The sequence below is a fragment of the Chiloscyllium punctatum genome, chromosome 11, assembly GCF_047496795.1.
Source record: "Chiloscyllium punctatum isolate Juve2018m chromosome 11, sChiPun1.3, whole genome shotgun sequence".
Classification (NCBI taxonomy): domain Eukaryota; kingdom Metazoa; phylum Chordata; class Chondrichthyes; order Orectolobiformes; family Hemiscylliidae; genus Chiloscyllium; species Chiloscyllium punctatum.
This window is the reverse complement of record NC_092749.1, coordinates 50459616-50481000: the sequence shown is the minus strand read 5'-3', so window position 1 is coordinate 50481000 and position 21385 is coordinate 50459616. Positions and strand designations below refer to the sequence as shown.

At 39.1% G+C, this 21385-nt stretch overlaps 1 protein-coding gene across 1 annotated transcript in view; it reads right to left on the bottom strand.

Annotated features, from left to right (window-relative positions):
* ush2a (Usher syndrome 2A (autosomal recessive, mild)) overlaps window positions 1-21385 on the bottom strand; it is a 929735-nt gene that overhangs the window by 413549 nt on the left and 494801 nt on the right. Inside the window, 1 exon segment of the mRNA XM_072580162.1 lies at window positions 2382-2414. Coding sequence (XP_072436263.1) covers window positions 2382-2414 — 33 coding nt within the window.

Here is a 21385-nt window from a genome sequence, read left to right as displayed (position 1 = left end):
CCCTCATTATCACCATTTCCATCCTGGGAAGAAAGCCCTTGGCTATCTATGCTTCTCATCATCTTGTACACCTCTATAAAGTCACCTCTCATCCTTCTTCACTTCAATGAGAAAAGCTCTAGCTCCCTCAACCTTTCTTCATAAGATATGCCCTCCAGTCCAGACAGCATCCTGATAAATCTCCCTGCAGTCTGTCTAAAGTTTTCGCATCCTTCCTTTAATGAAGCAATCAGAACTGAACACAATATTCTAAATGTGGTCTAACCATGGCTTTATAAAGCTGCAGCATAACATCATGGCTTTTAAAGTCAATCCCCTGCTAATGAAAGCCAACACACCATATGCGTTCTTAACAATCCTACCACCTTAGGTCGCCACTTTGAGGGATCTATGGACGTGGACCCCAAGATCCCTCTGTTCCTCCACACAGCCAAGAATCCTTTCTTTAAGCCTGTATTCTGAATTCAAATTTGACCTTCCAAAGTGAATCACTTCACACTTTTCCAGGTTGAACTCCATTTGCCACTTATCACTCCAGTTCTGCATCCTGTCAATGTCCTGTTGCAATCTACAACAGTCCTCCACATTATCCACAACTCCACTAACTTTGGTGTCATCAACAAACATACTAACCCACTCCTCCACTTCCTCATCCAAGTCATTTAGAAAAATCACAAAGAACAGAGGTGCCAGAACAAATCCTTATGGAACACCACTAGTCACTGAACTCCAGGCTGAATACTTTCCATCAACTACCACCCTCTGTCTTCTCTGGGCCAGCCAATTCTGCATCCAGACAGCCACATTTCTCTGTACTCCATGCCTCTTTACTTTCTGAATATGAGGAAGGAACAGGGGCTATTTTGCTTGTGTTCCAGTTATGTCTGGAAACATACTGGCAAAACTTGACCCCAGTGATGGCCTGACATTTGGAATTTGAACAGCTTATACAGATAACTTTTGATCAGTGGGCATGGACTCTTAAGACTGAGGTTAGGTAGGATGGTCTTTGTGAAGTAATGATCATTGCGGTATCAAACAATCAATACCCTTTGCAATCCAAAGGATATAGAGCCCAAAAAGCCACCATTTTGAATAATGACTGTGAACTAACACACAAACCCATAACCCTGGGAATGTTAGGATCTGGAAACTGTCACCGATCTGAGAGATATAAATGTAAGGAAAGTACCCCTGAGACAAACTGGAGAGAAAAGGGAAGTCAAGCAGAGAAAGCAGAACTGTCTTTGATTATAACAAGAAGGGATATGGTTTGGGAGACAGGTGGGAAGTCATCTCAAGGTGTGTCAAAGAGATGAATAAGTTTTAGTGTCCATTAAAATGCAAGCTGCAAAGCCACTATCTGCTGCACTAAAAGTGTCTGCTCAGTTGTGACTGCTGACCAGGATAGTTGTCAGGAATTTTAATAAAAGGAATGTTGACCACTGATTGTTTTAAAAGAAACGAGATAAATGTACATTCTCCAAGGCATTGAGTACTCCAGACATGTTAGTGAAGAAAATAAAAGATTTCCCACCAGAAAGTAAGTGATATTCCATTGTGCTGATAAAAAGAAACACATGTAGAGTTTGGGCAAGCCATCGACTAAAGCTTGCAAAGTAATTGTTATGGGTGTTGTAACAGTGGGTATCATCCCAACGCAGTCAATGCCAGGGATAAATATTTTATTGGGGAATGATTTGGCTGGAAGTCTGCTCCTAAATGAATAAGTGCAGTCCAGAATGGTTGTATAAGTTGCATCGAGCCAACAGTCAGCAGAATAAAGATCAGAGACTGAAAGAGATTCAGAAGGTCCACAGGGGCAAAACAAAAAGTCTGTGGAGAGTTGCAGCAGACCAAGAAACGATAGTTGACTTAAATCAGCAGGGGACAATAACAAGGCCAGGAAACAAGAGAGGCTTGAAACCATACAGGTGGTAGCAAGGTTCTGAAGAGTCATATGGATTAAACAGGGCTGTGTCCAGCCAGGATCAGCTGAAATGATCAACGCAGATTCCAGAGGAGTTGTATCAACAATCAGAAAAGAAAGGAAAGGGCCATGTTAGTTGACAAAGGTGGACAGGCCAGAGCAAAAAATCTGGTTAACAAATACTTCCATGGCACCTTCAAAGGAGGATCTGAGGAGTCCTCAGACATGATAGGAGAACATGAAAAGTGAAGACTTGCCCAATGGAAGAATGGCAAGAAAGTATGGCAAAAGTTAAACATCTAACTGTGGGCAGAGGTGTTCCATGAAAAGTGAAACAAGGAAATTCCACCCTCAAAACACAGAGAATAACTAAGGGAACATAGCCCACAATAGATGCCACTGATGGAAACCACCAGGGGCAAAACAGTGAAGTTGAAGCAAAGTTGCTCACTGGAATTCAAGGTAACAAAACTAAGTTTCAAACCTCAACCACCCAATCAAATGATGTAAAGTTAAATGAGGGGTCAGCTACAGCAAGCAAGTCGAGACACCCCAGACGAAGCAACTAACTAGCCTAGAGGTCAAACTTGCAAACAAAGTACTTGTTTCTGGTGCAGAGATTATCAAAGTGGGCAGTAAAGGGTTAAAACTCAGAAAACAACAACAGCTGACAGTGCAAGTCTGGTTGCCAACAGTAAAGCAGTCTTTGAACTCAGGTTCAGATGGAGACAGTGCATGTGGAATAAGTGTGTGCTGCCATTCCTTTTGTTATTGTTAGTTCATATTGATCTTCAAACAGAATGCTGAACATGAACACAAGGGAGAAAAATTATTCATGTCTGTTTCTCATGGCAAGGTGGTCTTACAATAGTTGTAAACTATGGATTATCAATTTTCAACTTCTGTTGTCTGATTTTAATAGTCAAGTCCTTCATGAATCAAACTAATTGTAAAAGGAAAAACATGGAAGTGAAATGACTGCAATGATCACCTGACCCCTTGAGGCAAATTCAGGAAATAGGTCTGAAATAAACAAAATTATCTTTACTGAAATTAGCATTTTAACCAAATATAATGAAATCAGTCAACTGATTCAGTCATCAAGAAACTCACATCTCACATTTTAATTTGACTTGTATGAGAAGTTGCACATATTGGACATGAAAACATTGCCTGCAACTATTTAGCTTGGAAAGACAATGGAGCTAAACTCACAAATACACAAGTTAAATTTATTTCAGTAAGACTGGAACTAAACTCACAAATACACAATTAAATTTATTTCAGCAGGTGCTTGGCAAAGCACGAGACATAGACAAAGCAAAATGGATTGATAACAGCAAGGAATGAAAGTTTCTCTCATTCCTGATTTCATTCTCATCACCTCCAAAAGTTAGTAATAAAACAAATCAGAGAAATATCCATTCACAGGAATTTCAAGAATTGTACAACTTTCATTACTTCTGAGGATACAAGTAGACAGTCTTGGCTTCAGGTTCAATTATATCAATTCAAACATTTTCAGAAGATCAGAAATGCAGTTTAAAAATTAAACTTCTCTTCCTTTTATGCCAGACCCACTTTTTTTAAAAGAAATCTTACACACTTATCTTTCAGCGTATTTGATGTTGCATTTTATTGTTTTCCTTGGAGTTAGTTAGCAATAACAATCTTTTCTCATTCAATAAGCCTTAGATTTGGCTCCTTGGTTTTGATTAGTACAGGTACACAATCCTTTGTCCAAAATCCTTGGGGCCAATTGTTTGCCGGATTTCAGAATTTTTTGGATTTCAGAATAAATGACATTTTCACAGTGAAATAAAAAATTTTTACCGAACAGCAGACCAATGTGTGACTAGTACGAACACTGGGACACAGCTAACACCTGCCAGTGCTGGGCCACACCACCACATCACATGAGTGATGTGGGCCAAGTGGGTGTGGAGTTGGGTCACCTGCTCGCACGCCAAACAACCTTGTTATACAGAAAAAAACTTCACGGAGAAACTTCAGACTTTGGAGCTTTATGGTTTTCGGAATTTTGGATAAAGAATTGTGTACTTGTACTACATTTTAATTGAGTTGTGATAAAAAACTGCACATTAAAAATAATTAAAGGGCTGAATCTTACATTGCTTTGGTTAAGTGCAGGTTGTTCCAAATATTTCGGAGTATTTTTCACAGAAAAGTCTAGCAAGATTTCTCACCCCATATTTTACTAAACCCATTTCATTAGCTGCTAACTACCGCATCCCATGGCATTCCTGTCACCCAATTCTCACCCCATCGTACCATGCAACGTCCCTAGAACAAACTGCCACTCAGCAGATATCCATCAAATGACCAACATCCCTTGCACCCAAGTCATCTTTTAGAGACCAGCATGTACGAAGACAAGTATTTGCAATCTGGTATTGATTCTGATTAGCAAGGTAATGCCACCACAGCCACAAAGCAACACTGTTTGCCACATGTAGCTTCACACTTACCATCCCAATCCCTCATCCTAGTCACTGTTTAACCAAAAAGCCACATGGTTAGCCTGTCCTCAGCTATATCCTATTTAAACACTCTCTCTATGTCATCACTACGCCACCTGGAAACTAGTAACATATCATTGTCCAATAAAGGAATATCACATATAGGCAAGCAATTCAAAACATGATCAAGGCTGTAGTTTTCCCCTTTAATGCAAACCAAATGATGTCCAATGGTTATTTTACAGTCCATGATGGTCTACAGGAACTGGGTATGATTCAGATCCTGTCAGGCTTGTAGCATCTGACACAGTTAAGTGCTGTCATACACAAGGTCAGCTTCCTCTTTCCTCCTATCCTCTGAAGACCACTCCTGTTCTCCCTGTTCCTCAACATCAATCACATCACCTCATTACCTGCTCCAGTTGTGCAGAGCACAGCACAACAGGATGGTGCAACAGTCTGTACACTGGAGGGCTCCCCACAGACCGGTCCAAGCAGTGAAACCACATCTTGAGCAGTCCTAATGTCTACTCCATGATTGTCCTGGTGTGCACTAACTTGGTGCAAGTGTCTTAATACATCACATCAGAAAGGGAGTGCCTGCTGCATTCTGACACCCTTCCCATCCCAGACACACATCAATGTTTCATTGCATTCAGTACAGACCATCATCATAGTCACAACACATACGATGAGGCGATGTTCCCATCCTCCCACAGCAACCTGGGAAGTTTCACAAGCAATGGGATGCTTTTGACCAGCATTCACCTCCTTTTAAGTCATTGCCACTAACTTCTGCATCACTGAGATGAAAATGTTAGATTTGCAAGCACCAATGGCATGGTACAAATTGTCTTTGACAAGCATTTGAAGCCGAAGCATGTTCAGTCCACAGGCATTGCAAATAGGCAAAAAAAATTGTAAATGAACTGCAGCTGGGGTTTTAAAACACATGCTGTATCGATTTGCCCCTTCAACATCCTAACATGCAGCAAACAGGGATCCCATGTTTTCACCCTTCAAACCGGCACTGACTTTGCCCGTCCTAGGCATTGTTCCAATCATTTTCAGTCACATTTCGCATTTTAAAAAATTGGCAAGTGATGGCAGGGAACAATGCCATGATGGATACCAGCAGCAGAGGGATTTTCCTGCTCCTCAGTTATCCCCATGTCCCAGAGCCTCCGTGTTCACTTTACACAACCCCAAAAGCTAATATCCACCAGTTGAAGACCCAACACTTTCAATTTTGCCCTGAAACGTTAACTGCTCCACCTTCTGATGCTGCCTGGTTTGCTGTGTTCTTCCAGCCACCTGCTTGTCTTCCCTGCCCTTTAAGCCCTGACATTATGTCTAAAAGTTACACACCCTGGTAAGTACTAAATGAATGAGAGCAAAGAGAGCAATTATGCAGTCCTGAGATGCAGCCTAGTTTAATCATGTATCCTTGCAGCATCTTTCAATGCTGGTTGACAGTGAACCTTAAAATTCAAGTCTGTGCTTCCAAAGCATCCTGCAAGTGTATTGGATAAGTCCAATAAGGATTGTAAAGGCTTGACAAATATCAGATGGCAATATCCATGGGTGACCGGTGCAAGCAGCTGGTGCCCATGTTTCATGCCCAGAGATGCCACTTGCTGCTGAGCAACATGAAGGCTCCTCAGTCAGTGGCGAGCTGAAGTCACTAGATACTTACTCTGACCTTTAAGTCGAGAATTGCCTGATGGGAAATGTGCCATGCTGTTTGGCAAATGCATTAAAGATGCAGTGAGTTGCTCCTGATGTCAAGATTGGCCTCATTGGACATCTCGAATAATTCTGCCATGAAACTCACCATAATTCAAGTTTCTATAAGACTCCTATCAAAATCTTTTTGTTGTTGAGCTGAGGGGTTATGAATAAGGGGATCAATGTACTCCTCCTCACTCAGTCATATAGTTAACAATATCCTTACAGATGCACATACCAAACCCAATCCTGAAACAAAATCACTTTGCAGCATTTATATTATTTGCATGACATCCAACAAGACTTGCAAACATGTTGAAATATTTTATCTTTGGTTCTTGCTCCCCACTATCTCCCATTAGTATCCTTGGTTCTATGAATCACCATGGATTGCAAATTTGCAATTAGCAAGATGCCCAGTGAAGGATTCCCATAGCAAATGGATAGTATGGGAAATGTCTATCTGAGTCAAATTTTAATCAATGTCTACAAATTAGAATATACACACTACTTCACACAATTCAGGCTGATGTGGAAGCAAATAATTCTAATTAAATTTATACACCTTCAATCATTAGCCCTTCACTCTTTTCTCGTATTCACATATTCAATAGAAATTTCTTTCTGAACCACTAATCACTGTAAGTGAATTCAGCACAGACTTAGAATACAATTATACAACTTATGATTGTATATGGTCGATCCCCGTACAGAGTCATGGTCATTACTCCTGCACAGTCAGAACTGTGTGCACTCGGGATCTTATTTTTCAAATATGCCTGTAGCAATTAACAAAGCTGCTCTAAAGTTTCATAACTGAAGTGTAGTCTCATGAAAGAGGAAAGCTAGGGAAAGGTCTTGAAAATTGCATTGAGGTTTATAGCTCCTTTCGGGTAGTTAGTGTTGCAATGGTTCGGCTCGCCTCAAGATGCCTAATTATTCTGGCTTCCCTCAATGGTACCTGCTGCTCCTCTGCTTTCTCTTCTTCCAGAAAACATTCAAATAGAGGAGAATCACACAGGCAAGAAATGAAACTCAAACTGAGACTTATCACAGTAATAAACAGTAAACATAAATGAAAGAAACATATTTAACACAATAATTACAGGCTGGAAATCACTTAATATTGGCTTGTGAACTATTTAACTTTTAATATTGTGGTTATAAATTGTGACAGTAAAATTGGAATTGGACAGAAAACAAACATTACAATGATCTTTTGGATTGTCCCAGAGGTTCTTTCCAATATAAATGGTTGTAGTGTCCGGCCAGCATTAAGCATATTGTTGAATGTCTGCACACCTGAGTGGATGGTTCATGTTCATAAGCATCCAGCTGGAGTTAAAGTCAGCTGACACTATCTAATGCCAGCTTGTATCTCTTAAAACTGTGGTACCTTATAGCTGGAGTCTGTAGGTGTTGTAAAAATAATTTTGATATGGAAAACACTCAATAATAGCAATATTTGAGTAGACAGTAGATTTGAAGATGTTCCAATGTTGCATTGATGACAAAAAGGAGTGATGAGACCTCTTCTCAGAAGGCCCTCCAGCCACCCACTTCAATGGCATTTGAACCTGATAGCCAAAAATTCAATGAACTCACAGAAGTAGTCAAGGTCAGATGTGATTCTCCCACAAAAAGAAGCCTTTAAGCTCCAAGAGTACTCCCAGTATTGCTGGAAAGGGCGAAATAGCTTAATTTCTTATCCATTCATTCTAGGTAAATGTCCTGGAAATCCTTTTATAATAACACTATGGAAATCCTTCATAGCATGGGCTGCAGAGTTTCAAGAAAATACTGACTTCCACCTTCTCACAAGAGGCAAAAAAATGCTGACTTTGCTAGTGATGTACACCTATGTATGAATGACTTTTTAAAAAAATACTTTAACTACTGTGGTGTACTTATAATTCTTTGCAAATTTTAAAAACTTTATGGGCTAAAACTTAGTTCAATGACTGCTGAAAAAAGAGACATGTTGCTGTAGCTTTTGTCCTGCATTCATCAGAGCAAAGAAAATTCCAAATTTCATACCATCAGAACAATTTATACTATAGGGTGAATCAGGTATTGATTTGATCTGTGATTCAGGAAGCTTTGCCACTGTTATTATGTATTAAAACCTAAAAGTACTATGAGTATCTTTAGCCCATAATGTCAACACTGCCAGTAATCTCCACTACAATATTCAACCACCCACTACTGGGGTAATTCATAAACTGATCTGTGCATCTGGATTTCTTTCAAAATTTACATTTTTTGACTCACCCTCTTGGTTCTAATCTGTGTGTATCTAGGTTTCATTATTAATTCTTCATGCACTTAGTAATTAATGCACTCATTCTGTTAACTCAAGTTAACATGGTTAAACATTCCATTTAAACCATGTGTTTAAAAGTAATTCAGTAATTCTGGTCCACAAACTTCGCAAGTATAATCTTATTTTACTAATCAAAAGATTATTCCTTGATCTTTCATCTCATTGTTCGCGGGAGGTGCAGGGCAACTGCTTCATACTTATAAAAATCTCTGACTGATTATCTAAAAGTTACAGCTGATAGCAACTGATGAGGAGAAGTAACTTGACTATCTTCAGGCTTGAAATGCTTTTTTGCTGCAGAGCAGAAACACAGTGCTGTCCTTTCTGCAGGTCCAATTGCTTCTGCCTAATCATGAACACCCCTAAATTATTTAGTTATCTGGGAGCTGTCCTGAAAATCGGACTTTATCTTCACAAGGTCAATGTGATGGTCAGTCCTGCAGATACTCTAATAGACAGATGCATCTGCGGTGGGTAAATTGATGAAGATGAGGTCAAACGTGCTTCTTGTCCTTGTTCCTTCCTTCATCACCTGCCACATACCAAATGAGGATCTCTATGTCATTTAATACTTCACCAGCTTGGGGCAGTAGTGGAACTGCTCTGCTGCTGTTGCTGGTGGACCCTGTAGTCCCCCATAAAGCATACGTTCTGTGCCTTTCCACCCTCTGTGCCTCCTCCAATTGATGTTATGGGGGATTGCTGAGTCATCAGCTGAGTTGTGTTAACCGGTAGGAAAACACCATGCCCAAGTTTAACCTGAAGTCATGAGGCTTCATGAGGTCCAGAATCAATATTAAGGACTCCCAGACCAACTATATCCCAACTGTACCACTCTAGCACCACCTCTGCTGGGCCTGTCCTACTGGTGGAAAAAGGACATAAACAAGAATACTGATGTTTTGGAAGTTAAGGTACATGTTGCTTGATTCATCTGTGAGCCAGCTGTCCAAATGTTTTTAGTAAGCAATGCTTTGCAGGGTGGAAAGAGCTGAGTTTGCTGCTGTCGTTTCCAACTCCTCCATTGATGCCAGGTGGTCCATCCAGTTTTATTCCTTTGAAACGATTGAGGGCATATAAATAATGACCACATTACTGCAGGCCTTGAAACACATGTAGGGCAGGCCAGATTAAACAAAAAGGCCTTTCAGTGACGCGGGTGAGTTTTTGCAACAATTAGCAATAGTTTTATGGTTATCAGGCAGGAAATAGGACGAGTTCAGTTTAGGTGACCCGTTCAGCATATATGTATTGGGCCGAAGAGCCTGTCTCTCTGCTGTAAGACTCCATGACTATGACTCTCCCAAATTTAAAAAAAATCTGCCATGGTAAGCTTCAAAGAATGGTCCCTCAGCCATTCTCTTGGTCTCCGCATTACTCGTTTAGTGACAATATGGCTATACCAACACCTCCCATAATTGCTACATTAACAATGAAATTATGTAAACAGACTAGCTTGGAATGGCTTATTAAACTTGCTTGAAATGACATACATTCATGCATAGGGATGTGTTCTCCATAAACAAAAGGAATTTCCACTTTTTGGGGCTTGGAGAGCCCATAGTTGCCATGACTGCTTGCTGCATGGCAGATCCTTGGTCAGAGACAAGTTTCCAAACACCCAGTATCCTTTTTTTTCCCTGTGGTATCAGTTATTGTGATTGCTTTAAATTTAGAATTCTTGTGTTTGTCCTGATGAGAGGAAGACACAAAGTTTCAGCAAATAGTTCCCTTTTCAGCAATATTTTAAACTGTAGTTTCCTCCTTGTTTTCAGGCCTGGGGGTATCATGCATTCAGATCTGCCTGCATGTAATTCACTTGAGGCTGGCAGCACACAATATTTATGCTGCCTTTCATTTGAATGCTTAGAGCATTAGCCAGTTGGGACCAGCTGCTTCCTAGTTGAATCATGTAAAGTTAGAATGTGGATACAAAAGTGATTACATGTCAAATGGTATGTTGTCATTTATTGTGGGTGGAATGGAATATAGAAATTTTACTACAGTTGTACAGGACATCATTGAAACCACATCTGCAGTACTGTGTACAGTTTTTACTCTTTATGGAAAAAAATATAATAGCTTTAGAAGCAGTTCCCAGAAGGTTCCCTCACCACATTCCTGGGATGAAAGGGTAATCTAATGAAGAGAGGTTGAGCAGGTCAGTTATACCAGTGCTTAGTGTTTAGAAGAATAACAGCTGATCTTATTTAAATGTAAGCTCTTGAGGGACCTGGATGTTAAATACCAGTTTAAAATGCTGGTTAGATAGGCTCCTTTTCTAGACAGTTTTAATGCTGTAAGTCCAACATTATTGATGATGATGTTTTCCCCCTATTTTTAATCTACCTGTTTAGACATATAATGACATATCTCTGAAGCAGGTGGGACTTGAACTTGTGTCTCTGAGTAAGGCCATTACCAGGGTACCACAAGAACCTTCATATACACGATATTAAGTGTATAGATATTTTCAGAACAACCTGTTTGCAACTGTTATTACAGACCTCCGGGAGCAGATGGGATGGAACTTGATTGTTGGTTCAGAAGTAGGGAGACTACCACTGCATCATACATATAATATACATGTACTCACCATTCAATTAATAGATAGCTATCACCTATTCCTGAGTTCCATTTGGTCTTGGCTATCTTGGCCAGACCTTGCTAGATTATAACACTTGATACTGGGGATACAAAGGGCGTATATCAAATTGTCTTGGAAACTAAAACCAGGGGACATATTTTAATAATAAAAAATTTCCCCTTTAAGAAAGAATGACATTTTGTCATTTCTGAATGTTATTCGCGTGTGCAATTCTCTTCTCTATAATGCAATGCAGTCTGGTAATTTAAATTTATTCAAAATTGCAGTAGATTTTTTGATGGAGAAGGGAATCAAGCATAATGGATTGCAGATGGGAAAGTGAAAATGAAATGGCCACCAGATGAGATATGATCTCATTGAATGGAGGGGCAGGTTTGAAGAACCAAATGACACTTCTGTTCTCAAGTCCTATGTTGTTATGAATGTTCAACAGAGGGTCCAACAACCTGCAAGCAAGTACATGTATTACAACTAGCTTCCAATTCCTAAACACAGAGTACAATCTTCCCACTGACTGAATAATATGGGCAATGGTGAGAAAGTTGGAAAAACCACCAAATGACATGGGCACTGAGGAGCTTCTCAATGTCAAGATCAAGAAGTCCTATTTTCTAATCATGTTGAACAAGATAAGGTTCTGGTGAGTGAATAGTGCAAGACCTATTTGCATACATTAGGATGCATTAACATCCTCATTATTATACCCTCTCACCTGATAGATATGCAGTTTGCCATTCTCCCTCACTTTCGATACAAACTAAACAGTGACAATTCCTGACGTGAATGTCAGAGCAGCAATCTGGCAATTCCATCTCATTGCTTGCTCTTCTGGGGCCTCCATCTTGGTCACCAGGCACCAACATCTCAGGGCATGTTCATTGGGAAGCAACTCTATCCACCCTTTCACATGCCAGAACCTCCAAATCCCTATTGGCAAAGCAAGGGGCAATTCCCCTCTTTCCAACATGTCTGGGGCAATTGACAAGAACCATGTAAGGTAATTGTGGATTGCTAAGGCATGAAAAGCTGGCCTCTAAAGATGGTGACAGTGCCAGGAATCCTGGGAGGTCTTTGTAGTTTAAAATACGCCTGCCTGTGGTGCATTGGACAACATGACCATCGGGGCACCATGGAGAATGGTGCCTATGTAATGAGACAAGTTTGGACAGATAGCGTGTGATAACTTGTTAGGGTTGCCAGCAAGAAATTCTTCATGAAACCCACCAAAACTGACACATTTCTGCTAAAATTCAGCTCAAAATCTTAATGTGAAGCTGTACTCATATTCCATAGGCTTTGCTGACTCCAGTAACACAAGTGGAATCAAGACATCAGAGCAAAGAGACAACTCCCACGTTTTCAAACGCAGGCAGTCTTAGTCATGGAGATCAAGAGAAGAAGAGAAACCATGTTTATTCTGGGGGAAGAAGCTCTCAAGGAAATCCCTCCAAAGTGAGTGGGAGCAGCTGGTTATGAAGCAAACTCCAATAGGTTAGTATTGCACACCTAGCAGCAAAGACTGCATTGATGTAATTTCATGCTGCTCGGTGCACCACACCCTCAATGCTCACCCATTAGCATTCAGGACTCAGGCCTAATATTCAGATAATCTGCTTCACGCACCTTCCATTAGTTCAGGTCCAACCTCCCCTGTTGCTGACTGTCATGATTCAGCTACAATTCAAATGCAATAATATTCTTCCCTTTCTCTTTTGGTCAAACTTGTCAAAAACAAAAGAGAGAAGTACAGAAACAGTGGAAGATAGACCATAAGATCATACAATGTAGAAGCGGAAGTAGGCCATTCAGCTCATCGAGTCTCCTCCGCCATTTAATGAGATCATGGCTAATCTGAGAATCCTCAACTCCTCCCTTATCATAATAATTCTTGATTCTTTTACAGATTAAAAATCTGCCTATCACTGCCTTGAATATCCCTAATGACCTATCAACAATAGCCTCTGCATTAAAGAATTCCACAAATTGACTACCCTCTGTGAAAAACCTCTGTGGTTACCTTCATCTCTGTTTTAAATTCTTAAATGCATAGACTTAAGAACCGATTCTTCCCCACTGTTATTAGATTCCTGAATAAACCTCTCAAATTTTAAACTTAACACTGAAACTGCTGTTTGTGTGCTTTCTCTGCAGCCTTAACATTAAATTCCCCACTCTGTTCTATTACCCTTACACACTTTGTAATGTATGATCTGCCTGTACTGTATACAAAACAAAACTTTTCACTGTACCTAGGTACATGTGACAATAATAAATCAAATCAAATCAAAGAATGGGCAACTCCTTATTCTGAGATTATGCTGTCTGATCCTATAACCCCCAAAGGGGATCCAATCCTTTCCTATGTAAACAGTCAAGGCCATTAAGAATCTACTATGCTTCATTCAGGCCTCCTTTCATTCTTCTAAACTCCAATAAGTACAATCTCAGGTATATCTCCAATCGCCAAAGCTTATAAAGGAGGTGATAATCTCCATCATGGTGCTGGCTGCAGCAGAACCTATGGCATCATGCATCACCTGAAGCATTCAGGAGGCTGATATGCTCTTACAATATGCCTTATTTTAATTTTCACAATCTTTATTCCACATCTTACTGTCTAGCATGAATTGCAAGACAGAGATCAATTGTTCATGAACCTCTTGCTTTCCAGTCCAATCCTCTTCCCTCATACCAATCCTTCCCTTTTACTTCCTGCTTCAACATGCCCAAGAAGACAAGGGGGAATGCAGATGAGGGGAAGATAGTTGCTGCAGGTAAAATTATGGAAATAGGGAAAAATAAATAAAAATGGGAAAAAAAGACCACAAAAAGGGGAAAAAGATAAAATTCCAAATTTATCAACAAACTATGATTTTTTTGTGCATCATATGATAAGTGGTCACGTCTTTCTTTAACATTATATGTAAGCAGGCATGACAATTTTAAAATCATGCAAATATTTCTCACTTCCCAAAAAAATGCTGCCTTCAGTTTACCAAAAGTGCACTGTACATAGATAAATAATAGACACTGACAGAGCTGGAAGTAAAACAGCTGCTAAGCCAAAAGATTAGCCCTTGATTTAGAAAAAAAGTCTTAAAACTAACAGAAGATTCATGATCTGATGTTTAATTTAGTTATCTGAACCAGTCCCTGAAACTGAAACTGTGGGGCACATCTTGATATCTGGATAAGGGAAAAATGTACATTTGTCACTTCTTAAGGTGTCAGGACAGGGTCCCAATAGTGTCCCAACGTAGGGAATATTAGGAAAGACACAAACACCTGTGAAAAATACTCTGTCAATTCAATTTAATCTAAATATATTCACAAAAAGTTAGGACAGAGATCAGAATTTTTCTTTGCTCATGTACATGCTGATTCAGAATTCTGATCTTCTCTTTTAACTGTCAGAAGCCTAAAGGTTTAAAGGGGAAGTCCTTGAAAAGCATGTCAAATGTTCCAAAAATCTATTTCAGTTGGAAAACTTGGAATTGAAATCCTATTTTTAAAGTAAGCAGATATCATTAACTTCTCCAAAGGCTTCAGAAAAATAAAATCTGTGATAACTTGGGATACTGCAGCTTTATACACAAAAAGTTAAAATACTCACAAGGAATGAAAACTGTTAGAAAGATGACAATTTAAAATACTGCAGTGTAGAAAGCTCCCTGTTAATATTAAAAGCAAGGATGCTGTGAAATGTTTTCTTTCTACCTCAGGTATATCAATACTGTCACTAATCAGTTTAAACTATGCCCTTTCATGTTCCTTCATTTTCTTTTAGGTTTTTGTACAATTCTTTGATGTAACAAGAGCAGGTTTGACCAGACTTCACTAAAACTGGAAAACACTTGAAGAACTGAAGCCCATTCTGTATACTTAAAATTCATATGCTTATATATGCCTTTCTTCTTCACTTGAACATTTTACAATATTCCTTTCTGCTGTCTACACCAACATACATCAAGACCATTTGTCCAAAGGTTTCTTGCTCATAAATATACAAAGGTGCCTTAAACTTACTACTCCACAGTTCAACCATTTGCAGAGCTGTGGCTTCTTTTTTGATCAATCTTCAATTTATAAAAGATTGACTGATAAAAGAAATTCACTGTTCTACTAGAGTATGTACAAATTATTTCATATAAAGTGTGGTGCATGAAGTGCAACATTTATGCCTTCACTTGGGGACCTATTTTGCTCATGTAAAGGTAAAGAACTTTTTTAAAACTAAATTATCAACATAAAGCTTTCAGGTTTAGTGGAAAGATGTATTTAACTTTGTTCAGAGAAAAATATACCCCTTAGTATGCTTAAAACTCATACCATTTGCAATGCTCAATAACTTTTCTTCAATTTAAATTAGCCTACCGAAACCTGAATTATGCTGACGATACTTTTAAATGCAGAAAATGATACATTATAGTTGAATGTGCATTAACATAAAATGGACTGGGATGCAATTATTTAAAGCTCCCAGTTTGCTCACATTTATATCGGCTCATTTATTAATCATTTTGTTATGGATTGTGAAAAAGGTAAGGTAAGTGATTTTCTTTATAGAGTATGTTATATCTCCCAGTGCTAATTTAACTCCCCCTAAACACACATATTCAGCCATATGGCATATGCCTTTTTGATACAATTTTATGTGTTAATCGGTATTACTATATTTTCAGTTCATTAACTGAAAGGATGCATGAACCAAAACCTATTTAGCCAATGAGTTGTTGCAGCTTAAACTACCAAAGAGGTCACACAAAGGGTACTTCAATACTGTAAGATACACAATTACTGGAAAATACTAAAAGAAAAAAGAGGATAGAAGATTTCTCTGAAAGAAAATAATTCATTAACTCAGATAAATTATTTTAGTATTTTTAGTTTTAGCGTATTTTGTGTCATAGTTCGGGATGCTGGTTAGCAGAAAAGAACTCCATATCTACATGTATATTTATCTTTTCAGCAATAGCAGAAAATACTCCAAAGTCCACTTTAGTGTAGGTTAGAGAAAAAATAATGTTTCTTCTGTTCTAGTTCAACAATGTGTCTCAGTGTTTTTTCTGTGAATTTGTTCTCGCAGAGAGTTTGATAAGATTACCTAAACCTAGAATTCTGAGACATATAGAAAAATTATCTAGGCCGAATTCATGCCTATTCCTTAGAAGTAAAGGCACAAAGCAATAATTTGTTATTTCATTCAAAGTCACTTTATTTCATTAAGCATTTTTTGGTTAAGTCCAGGAATAAAAAGGATATATCAATGGCTACATTACTGTATTGGTAGATTCTGAAGAAAGAGGAGATTCAGAGCAGATTCAAAGCAGCTGTGCTTTACGTTACAGATACTCAAGATGGAGGCATTGTCATACACAAGCCAAGGCAATCATATCTGGTCATATCTGACCAGATTGCCATGTTAAAACAATTTAAGTCCTCAGGGATAAAAGCAAAATACTGTGGATACTGCAAATCTGAAATAAAACAAGAACACTTGGAGAAACTCCTCACATCTGCGGCATCTGTGGAGACAAAGTCATTTAACATTTCAAATATAGTATGATGCTTCATCAGAACTGCCAAAGAAGTTTCAATTGCAACAAACAGTCCAACTGAACTTGAAATGTTACTCTGTTTCTCTCTCCACAGATACTGCCAGACCCGCTGAGTTTCTCCCACATTTTCTACTTTGGTTCACATGGTTAACTGCAATAGAACTGGACAGTCTTTGAAGAGATAACTTCCTTGACACCGGTCTGAAGAGAAGGAGTGTTCTGCCAAGATTGCAAAGTTGACTGCTAATTTGAATGCTTGTCATCATTTTCTTCTGAGAAAGAGCTTGAGAGTCTCTGTCAAATTTCACAACAGCATAATGGCATCACAGGACATGAGTGAGGATTGCCATTGATTTCCTGTGGAAACCAGTTATAGTAAAGTCATGTTGCCTGAGTTTCCCTGTAATTTTGGATCCTGACAGTTGGAATTCCCATTCTGCTACAAAGCTGATCATCTGAGCAGGGACAGGCTACTCTAAGCTGGCAATTTCAACTTTGCTGGCCCATAAGGGACATGGATCAGATTGGAGGCTGACACACAAAATGGATGATCTACGCTGGTCTCCAAAATGCCACAGTCAGACTTCTCTGAAATCTGAGGAGAATGAGTAGGGGAGTGTTCAGCCTGAAATAAGGGTCAGGGCAAAATCACCAACATTTAGCTGACTGACATGTAGTTTTTAGGATTGTCCCTTTACTCATTTACATTTAAAAGAATATTTAAGACCAGACTCTAAACTTGTAAACATTCACAGAAATTGCCTTTTATACTGAGTTGCATGAATAAAGAAGGAGGTGGCAAAGAATTACCTTTAAAATGAACAGAAAACAATTATTGAATTGCAATTCTTTGAATCAGGTAGCCTGTAGTTGGGTAAAATGTTAATCATTCAGAACCCAACCATGATTCACCTCCCACTTACCTACTGCCCGGTGTAAAGCAGAGGCAAGCAACTAGACCTTTTCTGAAATGGATTGGCCAAGAAAATATTTTTAATGAAGCTTACAGCTCTGTTAATCTGCTGGTTTTACAATGGCCATGCCTCAGAAAAATGGAGAGTTGAAGGGAGCTGAGGAGATGAGTATAACTTTATGACATGCTAAATGCTTTTCCCTACCCCTATAAACTTTCCAACTGTCACAACCAACCTCCCACCAGACTGCCTCCCACACACCATCATCAGTTGGAGATTGAACTATGTCACCAAAATGTCAGGATCAGATCGACTTGCTATTCCTCACCAACGCTCCCTCCAGCTCACCCACCATTCACCCCCTCCATCCTGGGCTCAGCGATCAGACTGCCTCCATTACGTGCCCACCAGTAAAAGATAGTTTACCTGCATTTTTTAAAACAAGGTCCCTATGATGTGAGCTTTTTACTTGGTTCAGCTGCTGCCTATCCCTACTTACCCTGGAGAAGGTGAATGGTGAGCTATTTTATTTTAAATCACTGCAGTTCTCTGTGCTGCTTAGAAGGGGTTCCAGGTTGTCAGGGCAGGGACATTGAAGGAATGGTGAATATAATTCAGCATTGGCAGAGGCGATGCAGTTCCCATGTAACTGCTGCCATCTCCTTTTTTAAGTGGCAGAGATCATGGGCTTGGAAGATGCTGTCAAAAGATCTTTGGCTCATTTTTATTTATTCATTCATAGAATGTGACCTTTGCTAGCAGGTCCATCACTTGTTGCCCACTGCTAATTGTCCTTGAGGATGTGGTTCCTTCTTGAATCATTGCAGTCCATTTTGATGCAAGTGGACCCACGACACTATCAGGGAGGGATTTCCAGCAGGTTGATTCAGTGACACTGAAGGAATGGTAATATGGTTCCAAATCATGATGATGAGCAGCTTGAAGGGGAAATTGCAGGTGATGGTGCTCCCCTGTCTTTCTAGGTGTAGTGATCTTAGGTTCAGAAGTGCTAACCAAGGGGTCTTGGTGAAGTTCTGCAGTGTATCTTGCAGATGCTACACACTATTCTGTGTCTGTGGTGAAGCGAGTGAATGTTTGTGGCTGAGGTGCCAATCATGTGGGTTGCTTTGCTTTGGACAATGTCAAGCTTCTTGAAGGTGTTGGAGCTGTAGTCATCCAAGCAAACTGACAGTTCATTTCTGGCATTTGAATTGTAAAGAAAGATAGAACTTGCATTTATAATTTTTTTTTATTACTTTGGAATAGCTCAAAGCATTTTTTGCAGCTAATTGTGTATTCTTGAAGAGTGTGACAATGTTATGGCTCTAAGAGGTATATTTTCTGTTTATTTTTATGAAGAGAGATTGAGACAGAGGTGCTGAATGGAGTGTTCCAAGCCAGTAAAGTAAACAGCTTGGGTGTCCTTGGAGTTTTTTTACAAGTTGGAACAATAGCAGCAGCATGAATGGGTGGAGTTAAGCTCCCACAGAACCAGGGTTTTAGTTTAGCTTTCAGTAGCTGTTGGGACTTTGAAGCTGGTTGTGGAAGTTGCTACATGCTACTAGCTTGGGTTCTCTTTCTCTGCCAGAATTTTTTCTGGATGTTCTTTTCTCCTGGACTGGAGAAACACCGCATGTGAGACAATCTGTTTTGCTGACTTTGCCTTTGCAGAGAACAGTTTATGGGATGTTACTATATTGTTGCTGTTTGGTTGTTAAATAATTTATTATTCTGTTAAGTTCTCCAAGAGAGTTAGTTAGACCAATTCTTCTTTCTTTTGTTCGTATTTCAACTGTTTCACTTAAAATCGAGTCAAGTACCTAATTGAATTACATCTGGAACACAGCATTTTACACTTAACTTCAAATAAGAAAAAGTTAGGGTAGAGTCTATCTCCTTGATATATTTGAAGGAGATATTGGTCTGGTTCATAACAAGAATAGCAAGATACGTTGTCAGAAGCGTGGCGGTCAACTGTGAATGGAAAATCTACAACAATAACGTTATCGTAATGACCAGAAAATCTATTGTTGGTTATAGGAGATGCAGATGGTCAAACATGTCACAAGGCTTAGGAAAGGTTAGATAGAAAACTTTCCCCTCACATCAAAAAAATTGAAACCAAGGGAGATTGTGTTGTATTGGATTTTCAGGAAGCAAGTTTGTGTCATATCTGGCATAGGATGGAGTAGTCTTTTCTTCAATAGAGACACACAAGAAAGTAGTTGTATACCAGTCTTATGAAGATGGGGCACACTGTCCAGTAGGTCAGTTGTCTCACTTCAGTAGTCAATACATACATGTATGTTGTCTGTATTAGAACACTAGAGCAGTACTTCCATACTGCTCAAAGACTATAGAGTGGCCCGTGTGCAGAGTCCATGCTGGTAAGTCAATTCCCAGCAGGCTAAGCAGATGTAGTTGGCTGTATAATACATAAAACTATAGTTGATGAGTGAGATCAGAGACATCAGGCATACAAGTTCCAGAATACCTGGACAGATTCCATGAAATCTGTGCGTTTCTGGGGTCAAGAAGAATCGACAGATGTAGCAAGATGCTGAGTTAAGTACGCAACTGAAACTGTGGGAGTGGAAATATGTCATGTCATGGAATTTATTCGATTATTTTTCTATACAGAGGGTTTGGGAAAGAAAAGGTGACATTTCAATGTGGTGTTTCAAAGCCAAATTATAAAAGACATTGAGAATAAAAAGTAGTTAAAATGCTTAAAATAAGACAATTTGATAATTGCCTGTCTTTGTAATCAAAAATACAGCTGTCTCCCATTGTTTTGGGAAGTATCTGGTTCCAGATGCTTGACCAGGGGTTTCTGGCATGCCAATCCTTCTGGCTGTGATTCCAAGAAGATAAAAATAGAGAGAGGTTTTGATCAAGAGCCACAAGAGCAAGCTTTGGTAAAGATCAAACTGAAGGAATTTGCTTTTACACATTTTGCATTCCAAAGCAATTAACATCAAATGAAATACTTTTGAAGTGTGTCACTACTGTATGCAAGTGAACATGGCATCCAAATTTCAGTCAGCAAGCTCTATGAACAACTACATGAAAAATAGAGATAATTTGTTTTGGTTCTCAGTTAAAGGATTAAAATTTGGTTAAGATAATTCCCCTTTTCCTTTTCCCAATAGTGAAAGGAGCCCACATTTACCTGAGAAACAAGACAATTCCTCGGTAAAACGTCTCATTTGAAAAGCCAGCACAATCAATGCTGGAGCATTGACTCACTGTTACATTGTTACACCATGTCAGTTTAGATTATGTGCACAAGTCTTTTCGAGTCGGTCTTGACTACTCACAGGCAGAAGTGCTGCAACTGAGCTGAAGTCGAGAAAGAAAATAGAGAAGCACAGTTGGGAGGCATTTTGTTTAAAATCAATCATCAAAGCAGGAAGAAATTCCCTATTTTTCACAGTAAGTTTTGCTAACTGAATTATAGGACACCAATGATAACGGTTGCTCTGAATATTCTCTTGCTGTGAAGTACCTTAACTATTCTTTCTGGCCTGGCAACACCAGGTAGTTTGGCGACTGAATTCAATATTTTTAAAGAGGATGCTTCAGGCAAAGACCTAAACACCTAAACATTAAAATTGCTAGACTTATTTTTGTAGCATCATGTCAGTGTTCTTTTCACAAACATCCTTCAATGGTTGATGATCTCTTTTACTCTCTGAAGTTTATACCACATGCTGTATTTCATTTGTAATTGATTTGTTGTGTTACAGAAGCTAGCACTATTTATAAAGGACAACAGCTGTAATGTTACAAACAGCGAGAAAAAAAAATGGATTTTTAACAAGTATTTACCTCCAGGAGGCAT